The 12,068-nt window shown below is 37.3% G+C and overlaps 1 protein-coding gene across 3 annotated transcripts in view; it reads right to left on the bottom strand.

Annotated features, from left to right (window-relative positions):
- LOC115438202 (protein Dok-7-like) overlaps positions 1 to 12,068 on the bottom strand; it is a 60,329-nt gene that overhangs the window by 46,009 nt on the left and 2,252 nt on the right. For all 3 annotated transcript variants that reach the window (XM_030161640.1, XM_030161641.1, XM_030161643.1), the window contains exons 3-4: positions 10,217 to 10,447; positions 1,776 to 1,976 (exon numbers count right to left, since the gene is read on the bottom strand). In XM_030161640.1, coding sequence (XP_030017500.1) covers positions 1,776 to 1,976; positions 10,217 to 10,447 — 432 coding nt within the window. The remainder of the gene's footprint in view (positions 1 to 1,775; positions 1,977 to 10,216; positions 10,448 to 12,068) is intronic.

Below are 12,068 nucleotides of genomic sequence, written 5' to 3'. Positions count from 1 at the left end.
GCCGAGTTCCTGGTGATGTAACAACAGAACTCATCACAGTCAGCCTGAGCCTCCGGAAACCAGAGGAAACTTTCTGCACTTTGGCTGTAACTCTCCCACATTTGATAAAGGAGTGAGAATATTGTGGATAATAACTGTCCCAATAAAGATCATTATATGACCTTTTGCCAAATTAACCCAGACCTAGTTCACACCTCTGGACCAATTACGCAAGTTACACAAGGCAACAAACAGACGAATAATACACAAACAGAAAAAGAGACTAGTTATAAATGAGCTGAGTATTCAACTTTCTGATGTAAAATGTACATTCGTCTATAAACCAATAAACGTCAAGTACAGGGAGATGCAGTATATTAGATAACTCAGTACTTAGCCTCTGATTTGATATGTATTGCAGTGTTTCCTGCATTGGGGGGGTTTGGTTGGTTTCTGTTCTGCATTTTTAAGGAAATAACTACATTGCAACAGCATTTAATAATTTAATAATAGCATTTAATGATAAAAAATAGTATTATGTCTTGAGTCAAGATACACTCAATGACAGTCACCTGCTGGGAAGTTTGTCTGAGTAGAGTTACTGTCGCGCATGTGCAAATGGGCAGTTGATCCGGTAGTGACAGGCCGCAGAACCAACCCATAAAGATGGAAGATGCTACCACTGCAACCACTGTTCCGCGTTGTAAAACTAAGATTTTAAATTCAAGTTTTTAATATGCGTAGCCTAATGTTTAGGCCTAGTATTCATTTTCTGTATCAAACGTATGGTGTGGCAGCAAGGAACTTACCTGCAGAAACACTGTATTGCAGTCCTTGAGAATTGTGGGTAATGCAGTTTAGTATCACAATTTCTTGCATTTTTACTTTACTTTTGCAGCACTTTACTTTTGTATGTCTAATACACTGTGTTCAATGCTTTGAGATAATGACGAATAACTTCCAAAAATAAAAGTATGTGAAAATACAGTGAAGGGTTTTTCTGTGCATCAAGTTATTATCACTATAAAATAATAAGTAAATTAAGATGTGAGACAATAATAATCATTTTTCACACACTTCAATGATGACATTCACGTATTTTTTCTCTGATTTACATTTGTTGTAACAATTTAGCATAATGATCACAGATTTAAAAAAGGCAATAATATTGTTAATTATTTTATGTTTGCACATCAGTATCAAAGCAGAATTTCACCATCAGTGTGTTAAAACATCTTCCTTCCTCTAAACGTGGATTATTCAGTGTAAATTCAGTTTAATGCTGATGCATTAGAGGACAGTTTGTTCTATTCATGAACACTATTTGATCTGTTTGAGATAGACATGAAAAACACAGCTCATAAATTCTAATGATTTAATGAGTGATTAGTCATTATTAACACCAAATAATTCTGCCATGAGATAATGATAATCCGCTTTCTGACACTCAGATCAAACAGCATTTTAGACACTTAATCAGACTCTTCTGGTGGGATTTTTCAAGCTGCCTTTGTCTATTATTTTTTTTAATTAAGCTTCTTTTCTTGCCATTTTGTAAAAACCACTGAAATCACTACTGTTTGTCCAGTGTCCAGTGACTCTTCAGATGAAAACTGTGCGATGGTTCCCCTTTGTTTCCAAAAACCAAATGCACAGTGGGATCTTTAAAGCCTAATTAGTTTCACACTGAGTTGAACCATCTGCTGCACATTTCACATCCACACCACAGTCAAATAACCAGTGAATCAAACACGTCCAGACGCTGCTTACAACACACACGGGGTGGATAAACTTACAGTATCCGCATCTTGTTCCCCCCTCGAACACGAAGCCATTGGGGACGGGTCCATATCTGCGGAGGTCCGGGAGGTTCCAGTGGCCGATGATGACCGGGGGGGCGTCCCGGGCCAGGGCCAGCAGGCTGTTGCACAGATGAAGAGATGCAGGTCCACTTTCCAACTTGGTCCCAGGTAAAACTCCGACGCTGAACCTGTGGACTGAGAACACAGGTCTGTCAGTCTGAGGGCATCTGGGTGTTTACAGGTTCCTACAGGTTTCTACAAGTTATATTTAAGTGTTTTTAAGACCTTTTTATGACGTCTTACAACAGAATTTAATGCCAATTTCACAGCCTATTTCACGGCCATACCGACAAAAATTCATGGCTCCTAGAATTTAGGAAAACTCGTGTCAACCATGTCAAGAATGATCTTTTCTCCAAGCCCTGCATTATTAAATTTGCACTTCCCCATGTTTACTTTTCACTTCTGTGATCATTTGTTACCGGGGGCTGCAAAGTTAGTGATAATTGGTTCCTAATTTCAGTATAAATTGTTGGGTTGGAACGGATGGAACTGAGTTGACTAATGCTACTTTCTTTGCAGATTGGACATTTAACAGACAGATTTAAACAACACAGTGAACAAGTTTATGGCAACATAACTGAAGACCTACCATATCAAATTGAATACCCTTTGAAGACGAAGTATAACATTTTAATACTACTTTAGTATTAAATGTAGATTTGTAAATTCAAGACTTTTAGGACTTTGTAAGACCCTGCAGTAACCCTGGTTTAAATGCAAGAACCTGTATGCATAGAAGACATTTATGAAGCGTAAATGACAACAAAACGAAGGTACTTCCATTCAGTCACCCCTTCATTTCAGCTGAGGGCCATCTTAATTCTTTTACATGCATTTGTATTAAAAACCTTGGTGTGTGATAGAAAAATTCTGTGATACACACTGAGACAAAAGATGGAATCACTGGATTCTGGAATCAGAAGATTTTACTTGCAAGGAGTCAAATACATACAGCAAGATGCAGCAGTTGACTGACTAACACCAGGAAGTTTAAGATCTTATAAAAGAACATGAATATTACAACCATTGGTCCAAGTGTACAAACATAATGACGTTGATCAAGTTCACCATTGGCTTAGGTATCCAAAACATGGTGATGCATGGGTTCAGTGACCGTGTTTGTACTCTTCTCCCACCTACTCTATGGCCTGATCTCCCCAAGGGCAGCAGGCCGCTCTGGTTCCAAAATGGATGGAAAACAAGCAGATAGCAAAGAAAATGTCTGGACATTCTTACAGAATATGTCATCATAACCCATCCATGACTCGTGCTCTGGACACCTGGTGTTTACAGAATATAGTCTAATATTATATTTTTCTAACAGTGTGTTTTTTGGTAGTGCTTTTAAATTTGACAGATTTCTTCTGTTGACAAGACCTGTTTCTTCTACCTGCGATGATCGAATTAAAATTCAAATCAATTTTAAAAAATAATTTGCATACAATAATTTCACAATTCTGTTTGAAATTATTTCTGTAAATGAAAATATATTTTGTAATAAGACAGAAAATATAAGACTGTCCTTTCTGCTCCTTTTCATTCATGTAAAAACAGGTTCTTTTTCTGTTTTTATCTCATGAAATAAACTAAATAAATCAATTAAACTGCCTACAGCTCCACTTTATTCCCATGTTCATCACTCTGCTCAATAAGGCTGTTTTAGTACCGTTGATCATTTAAGGTTGTTTTTATGGATTTTATGTATGTTATGATTAAGTTTTAGCTCAGCTGGTTTCAGTCTAATCATGATATATGTCATTTCTTTATTGATCTTATGCTGTAGTTGTTGACTGGTTTCAGCTCAGTTGTTTTTAGTTTGTCATTATTTATTTTTTTATAGTAGGTATGGGTGTTATAATCTAGTGTAATATGCTGCATTTGCTCTCGTAGTGTGTTTCACTGTCTGTTTTTATGTATGTAACCATCTTCATATATTGTTCAGTGCTTTAACAACAATAAATCTCCCCTCAGGGACAGTAAAGTATATATGATTTGATTGATTTGAATGTGATAAACGTGTTTCAGTCTAGAAATAATAATGCAGCCCAAAGCAGAGGCAGCAGGAGGAGGACCTTTAGAGGATGGATGCTACCTAAACTAAGATACACACAACATGTCCACCCTAGTTAAAAAGGCTGATGTTTGCATCACCACTGACAGGAGGAAAAATTGTATTCCAATAGTCTAAGTGTAAGGAAGTAAAAGAAGACGCTCAGAGAAGTGACATTTGTAGCCGCTGTATAAATTCTGACTTCCATCATTCACATCAGTCTGTGGTCGAACCTGAGTTATAGATACATTTATTCTATAAGGAGGATGGGATGTTGTGTTTAATATCAGTAATACAGGGGAACCGGGCACAGGGGGCAGCAGCATTTCCGTTTGTGTTGCCATGGTAACGCTACATGATGCTTGTAGCTACATACACACGCTATACATCCACGTAATCAGAAGAACATTCGCTAAAAGCTCAACAAAACCAATTTTAAGAAAACAGAAGCAAAGCAAGCAAGCAAAGTTTATATATACAGCACCTTTCACAGACAAGAGAAGTCACAAAGTGCTTCACAAAGAACAATAAAACATAAATGGAAAACACAGATATAATTACAATCACAAAAAAGGTATAACAACGTGCGCTGTGGGAAGTGGAGTTGCACAAACCCACTTTCGCTTGGTTGACATGTTTGTTGTTCAGATTCAGGTGAGTAATCATAGAAGAATTTACAGATTTGTGATACTTAGGCTATGACTGGGGTTTTAAAGATCTGATGAAAAATTGGTGACCAAAATTATACGCAGATTTAAACACTATACTTGAGAAAATACACAGTTCAGTTCCACCGCTGGAATGGGCTCTATGCACAGCCCCACTATTTCCTGAACTTCAGGTGGCTCCTTTATTTCCTGTCTTTCATTATTAGACACACTGATTAATCCAGGTGTGCCTAATTAATCAGTAGTCACAACAAGAAGTAGCAAACACACCTGGATTAATCAGTGTGTCCAATAATGAAAGACAGGAAAGAAAGGACCCACCTGAAGTTCTGGAAGTAGTGAGGCTGTGCATAGAGTCCATTAGGGAAATGAACTCTTATATCACAATATTTTTATCCCTTTCACTGTCCAATATCAAGCTGAGTGTCCTACCAGATCCATATCATTTATGCGTTTCATGTCTATATTAAACTGTCAGATCTGTGGGTCTAGTCAACATGGCCCCCTTAACCTTCATCTATCCGTTATCTGTAACATAATGAGCCGCACACCTTCGACCAACATGTGAACACCAGGACAGATTCCAAAGAAATGATGAGAAACGGGTGGAAACAGTTGAGTCATGTTTTACAAATAAAGCGTCTATCCTTACACAATCATGACATCAGTCTGGTTTTGATTTTATCCACAAGTATGAAACTGTAAAACCAGCTGCGTACACAATCAACTCACAGCGCTGAGCTCAGATCTAAAGCCCAGCACAATCAATCTAAATCCACCATGAACATCTGTGTAATTACATCTGTGTACAGAGGTTAACACCAGAGGAAATGTGAATGTAAAGTGAGTTTGGAGGGTTTTAGAGCCCTGAACAAACTCAGGTAGGACTGAAGATAAGGCACAAATGGACAGAAGAGATAATACTGACACTGTCTGTAAACGTATAGAGAAATATATAACACAAGTATGAGTACAATGAGTGATATTTCAGCAGGGAATAATGCAGTGTGTCCAATGACAGAACCACGCTTCAGCAACTTTCACCATTTTCCTCACATTCAGTTAAAAGATTGAAACCCAAACAGCGGAGATTTAATTTCTAAAGAACACACATAGATCAGGTTTGTGGAACGGGTTCATTTAGAGCTGATGCCTGAAGTAAGACACCGTAGACTGAACAGAATTAATGGACGGAGCTGGGTTCTGATCTTCACTTTGGCATTTTTCTGTTGCCATTTCAGGTTTTTTGGAGTTGAAGCCGTACTACTCCTTCAGAACACTGAAGATATTAACAATCAAGGATGTCAAAATTATGTTAGTTCAGGGGCCACATACACTACAAATATTCCACTTTGTTTCAGTGTAAAATGCAAAATCACAAGAAAATTTTTATTTTTACAAACTATGCTTTCACAAAAAATCTGAATAACGTGAAATGTCTCAAGAGAAGTGAAATTTTACCAATATTACAACTGTTATTAAATGTTTTTATGTATTTGTAGATCCACTGTGATCTGTAAGTTATAATGCACATGTGGAAATGATAAACTGAGGCCTAATGTAGTTAAAATTGCACTTATTTTTCTTAAGAAATTTCCGATTGTTCATATTATTCACATTTTTATAGATGTAAACATTTTCAGAATGTAAATGTACTTTTTTCACTGTCAGTATTTTACTGGTCTGACCCACTTGAGATCATATTGAGCTGAATGTGTTTGACAAACCTGGGTTAAACCATCAGCCGCCATCTTTAAATTATTGTCAAACTGTCACACTATTTCTATGTGAAAATAAAATGTCAGATAACAGACTGCAGTGTTTGGGTTCGTTAGTGGATGGTAAGATTCAAAAGATCAAAACTGTAACAATAATAATGGTCATGATAGTTTATTATCCCCCCCCCCCCCAAGGGGAGGCAAGGGGAATTGTTTTTGGTTCTGTTTGTTTGTTTGTTTGTTTGATTGTTTACACTTTAGCAGCAAAACAATTGGTTGAATTCATACCAAATTGGGTTTATAGATTGCCAGTGACCCAGAATAGATGTGGTTACATTTTGGGAAAAGTAGTTCAAAGTTCAAATTTTTTAGGAATTTTTAAATATTTTTTCTTCTCCCATTTACTTATAATGGGCAAAATTTCAAATGTCTGTAGCAGCAAAATTATTGGTCGACTTCACACCAAATTGGGTTTATACATTGCCAGTGACCAAAAGTAGATGTGGTTACATTTTGGGAAAAGTAGGTCAAAGTTCAAATTTTTTATTAATTAAAAAAAAAATTCTCCCATTTACTAAAAATGGGCAAAATTTCAGATGTCTATAAAACATCAATTTTGTTTCAATTTACTTCAAACTTCGCACATATATAGAGGCAACTGATATGCTGACATTAGCACATGCATACATATGATGACATCAGCTGGATCAATGCCAAAATAGGTTACAATACGTGCGAGGGGCGGGGTTTGTTGTGCCTGGCACCACTTTTATTACATTTACTATCAACACAAACTGTATCCTGATTTGATGATACAAATAAGAAATAAGATGACTGTGTACTACATATATTATATTATACATGGCCTTTTCTCCCGGTCTGTTTACGAGGAAACATCGATCATGTGCATCAGGTTAAGACAGATTGGTGTGGTGTCAGGAGCTCAGTAAAACCTCTGAGCTCTGACATTTGGACACACTCCACTCTGTGACACGAGTCCACACAACAATCTGCCGCCCGGACACTCACAGGAGTACAGTTACACAAGCAGGCTCAACTGCATGGTTTCACATGAACACCGGCCAAAATGAAAGGCACAGCAGCAACGCCATGTGTCTTTAGCCTCATGGCCTCTTCAACCCCAGTAGGTCCCAGAAGACCGGCATTAGGACAGCGCTCGGATTCAGCTGGACTCCCGCCACCAGCCTGGCACTCCGATCCTCCCGTTACCGCGACCATCCACAATATGAGGCTCATTTAACAGGCACAGTCTACACAACCACAGCATGAAAGGTTAGAAATCCAAGCATATTTAACTACTGCAACACTGTAAAGACTGAGTGGAACATCAACTGAGGTTTCTGTTCAACTTCAAAGAAAAGAAAGACACTGTTTTATTGGAAATAAGTAGGGCTGCATAGTTTGTTGAAAAAGTCAAATCTGCTGCTGGTTAGGTCAAAAAATGTTTGACAAATCCCAAAGCGTTGTCTTTAAATGTCTACCTACAGCCCAAAGATAATCAGACTACCAGTTCCAGTACTTGTTCTGCAGGTGGACGTCCAGTTTTCACAGGTCATCACAGACGTTACCACGAGATAATGTTTCTAATGTTGGTGTAAATGAAGTGCAGCCATCAGCCATAACATTAGTCACTGACAGGTCAAGTGTTCTTCATGTTGATCATCTCATTCCAACGTCAGGGGGTGGATTATATTAGGCACCAAGTGAACCTTTAGACCTCAAAGCTGATGTGTTAAAAACAGAAAAATATTCAAGATAACTGATCTAAGGAACTTTGACAAGTGAGAAATTGTGTTGTCCAAATTCCTGGGTCAGAGCATCTCCAGATCTTGTTGTTTATTCCTAATATAAAGTGGTTCGTACCGACCAAAAGTATCTAAAGAGCAACCAGATTTCAACCAATTCAGCATCTATGAGATCAGAACATTATCACCACCTGTCTAATATTATGGAGGTTCCCCTTTTTCCACAAATACAGCTCTGACCCAAGGCCTAGACTCTAACAGACCTCTGAAGATGTGTGTGGTATCTGAACCACGAAGTTAGCTATAGATCCCTGAAGTCCTGGAAGTAGATAGGCGGACCTCCATGGATCGGATTTATTTGTCCAACACCTCCCACAGATGAACAATGGTCAACAAAATGTACAAAAATGAACAAATACTGACCAAAATAACCAACAAAATGATTAAAAATGAATGAGATACTTCATTTTGGTCGGTTTTTGTCCATTTTGTTGTCAACATGCTGAACAAAAAAAAACAAAATAGAATACAATTGCAAATAAAATGAACAAAAGTTAGCAAAAAAATTTCATGAGTGAAAAATAATCAAAGAGGACAACATGGATAAAAAAAAAATTTAAAAAAGTGTAGAAGACAAAGATCAAAAGAAAAACTGAAATTAAGTGAAAAACAAAGACAATAAAAAAAGACAAGTTAAAAAGACGAGACTGAAAAACAAAGACAAAAGAGTGAAAAACAGACAAAAACTGAAAGAGTGAATCAAAAGCCAAAAAACACTACTCCATCACTGAATTATATTAAACAAAAAAATAAATATTAAACATGAGCGAGTGAAAAATAAATAAAGAAAACTGAAAAAACTGTTTGAGGAATTACATTCACATCCATAGTTTCACTGCAGCAAAAATGGACAAAATCTGAGCCCCTGAAGGAAGTGAAACAAAAAAATACACACACACTGGTTGCTATAACAAACCAAACTAAACCAGACCAGAGAAGAAAGAAAAAACAAGTTAAAGGCAAAAAGAAGAGCAAAGAAAATTATGAAAAGCAATGGAAAGTAAAAAAAGAAACTGAAAAGGACTAAAACAAAAAGGACAAAGAAGTTAGAAACAGATGAGAAAACGAAAATAAACTGAAATAAAGTGGAAAAAAAAGGGTACAAATGTTCAAAACAGAGACAAAGAGTGAAAAACAAAGATCAAACCTTATGAAAAACCAAAAACGAATTAAAAACAGAGATAAGAGTGAAACAGACTATTAACTTGAAAAGCACTCAGAGAGAGCAGACCTCCACCAAGGCAGATCAGTGACACCCCCCTCCCCCCACCCCCGATCACCACCAAAATTTAATCATTTGTTTCTTGTGCCAGTATCAACATTTCCTGAAATTTTCATCCAAATCCATCCATAACTTTTTGAGTTATCTTGCACATGGACAGACAGACAGACAGACAAACCAACGCCGGCAAAAACATAACCTCCTTGTCAGAGGTAAATATCAAAACTGAAAAAAAGTGTAAAGAAAGTGAAAAACAAAAACAGAAAAACTGCATTTGAGGAACAACACTTACATCCAAAGTTTCACTGAGGCAAAAATTGACAAAATCTGAACCCGTGGAGGAAGTGAAACGCAAAACATGACAAAACTAGAAAAGCAGGCCTCCACCAAGGCAGATCAGTGCCCCTCACCAATCACCACCAAAATTTAATCATTTGTTCCTTGTGCCAGTATCAAATTTTCCTGAAATTTTCATCCAAATCCATCCATAACTTTTTGAGTTACCTTGCACACAGATAGACAGACAAACAGAAAGACAAAAACTAAAATTACTCAAACTACAGGGTGTCCCATAAGTCTCCATACATAGGAAAAATAAACGTTTCTTGACATAAACCATTTTTATTTATATAATATGCTCTATATGACTGCCATTTAGTCGGGAACACATTTCAATGCGTGTCCTCCACTGCTGAAGAACTATAAAGAAGAAATATAAAGAAATACATGTTAGAACCATATATGTATGGAATGTATTATGTCTCCTATGTATGAAGACTTATGGGACACCCTGTATTACTCAGACTGGTCACATAAACCAACCACAGGCTGCCACTACAAGCCAAAGTAAACCGGACTGGACCAGACCAGACCATGTGGGGGTCTCACCTTCTCCGAGGCTGTAGCGGATCCTGGCGTCCCAGGCCTGCAGCGCCTCCCTGGTGTCGAAGCCCAGCAGAGCGGTCTGGTTCAGGCAGAGGACGGTCAGCGTAAAGGCCACGCCCTCCAACCACTGTCCGCTTTCCAGACCACAGATCTCCTCTAACGTGACGCTGGCCCTCTCCCGGTTCCCCTGAGCCTTGTCCGACTTATCCTTAAAAACCAGCAGCACCAGGCAATCTGGAACAAACGAAAACAGAAGAACTGCAAACGTCTGTATCCACACACAGGGTCATGACCTGCAGGTGGATCTGAACAGAAATAGTTTAGGACAAAGTACATTAACATTTCAAGCTTCGGAAAACACTTTGAAGAGGCATATTTCTGACTGCAATAAATATTCATAAACGTACCTTTAACACTTGAAAAGCTGATGTGGATTCTGTCTGTTTACTCGTTTGTCTCATTTATAAAGTATTTAATGTGCGTCTGCTTCAACAACACAAGTATTATCAAAGTTGGAATTTGCAAATGTAGAGCTCTTCAAAGTGACTGGTTTATCTGTTCATTATCATATGAGGCTGCCTTTCCAAAACATAATAAAAATTAGCAGATTTTAATTGTACACAACAATAATATGAGTTAATTTTAGAAGAGTTCGACCCTAAAGCCGCCCCCAAACACTTCAATCACATCTGGATGGTTCCGTTTCAGATCCACTGTGGTGGTGAACAGAGAAGAAATGACAAACTGTGTGTCACTGTCTAAATACTTATGGACCCAACTTTATGAAACAGAGCAAAAACAATGTGAAAAACTGATTTTTATCCACTATTTTCAGCTAAAATGCATAGATTTTTGGTAAACTTGGGCCGCGAGTTGAAAAACTGAAAGAGATGATGCATTAATGGAAATCATAATAGTACGGAAATCGCAAAATTGTATCAGAAATGTACACAAATCCACTTTTCTTACTAGTTACTGTTCGTTTTTAGAAAGTGGGAAACACTGTCCTGTTTAACCCTTAAAAACTTAAACAACTGCCAGTGATGAAAAACACCTACTAACATAAACTGTTTAATACCTGTTGATCCATTAATCCTATCAATGCATGTAAATAATTGGTGTAAAATACAGTTTATCATCTCTTCATGGTCATCAGATATGATCCTTTTGGATGTTCAGAGGCTCCGTAGTTACCATAGAAACACAGTCATATTCTACAACATTGATTCATGAGTAAAGCCCATGGAGTTGGATCAATGACAGTGGATGGACACACTTGGTTTATTAAGACCCATACTTTTGTGGCAGTTCCCAAATGAATTTTTCTCTATTTCTACCTTTCTTAACTGATTTAACACGAGCTTTTTTTCATTTTTTGGTGTAAATCATGAATTTTCGTATATTTAATCATAGATCATGCAGATGTTCATGAAAACTCAGAGAGACAAAGAACAATGAAGGAATCAAATTAATAAAATGTTACTTTTTCAGCAAAGATACTGCTAACAATGCAAAAACAAGTGTCTCCATCTACTGTCATTTATAAACTCCATGGGTTTTACTGGTGAATCAATGTTGTAGAAGACGACTGTGTTTCCATGGTAACTACAGAGCCTCTGAACATCTAAATGGGTCATATCTGATGACCATGAAAAGATGACGAACTGCATTTTACACCAAATATTTATATATATTGATACAAGTAGTGGATCAGTAGTTATTAAACCTTTTATATCTGTAGATGGTTTGTGTCGCTGGTGGCTGTTTGGGTCTTTATGGGTTAATGATTGATTTAGCTAAAAAAAAAAAAAGTCAGTATTTCTTCAGTTTTCCATGTGTAAATATAACTGAACAT

The sequence above is a fragment of the Sphaeramia orbicularis genome, chromosome 18 (genome assembly GCF_902148855.1).
Source record: "Sphaeramia orbicularis chromosome 18, fSphaOr1.1, whole genome shotgun sequence".
In the NCBI taxonomy this organism is placed as follows: Eukaryota; Metazoa; Chordata; class Actinopteri; order Kurtiformes; family Apogonidae; genus Sphaeramia; species Sphaeramia orbicularis.
The sequence above is the reverse complement of the archived record's forward strand: the minus strand, read 5'-3'. Positions and strand labels throughout refer to the sequence as shown.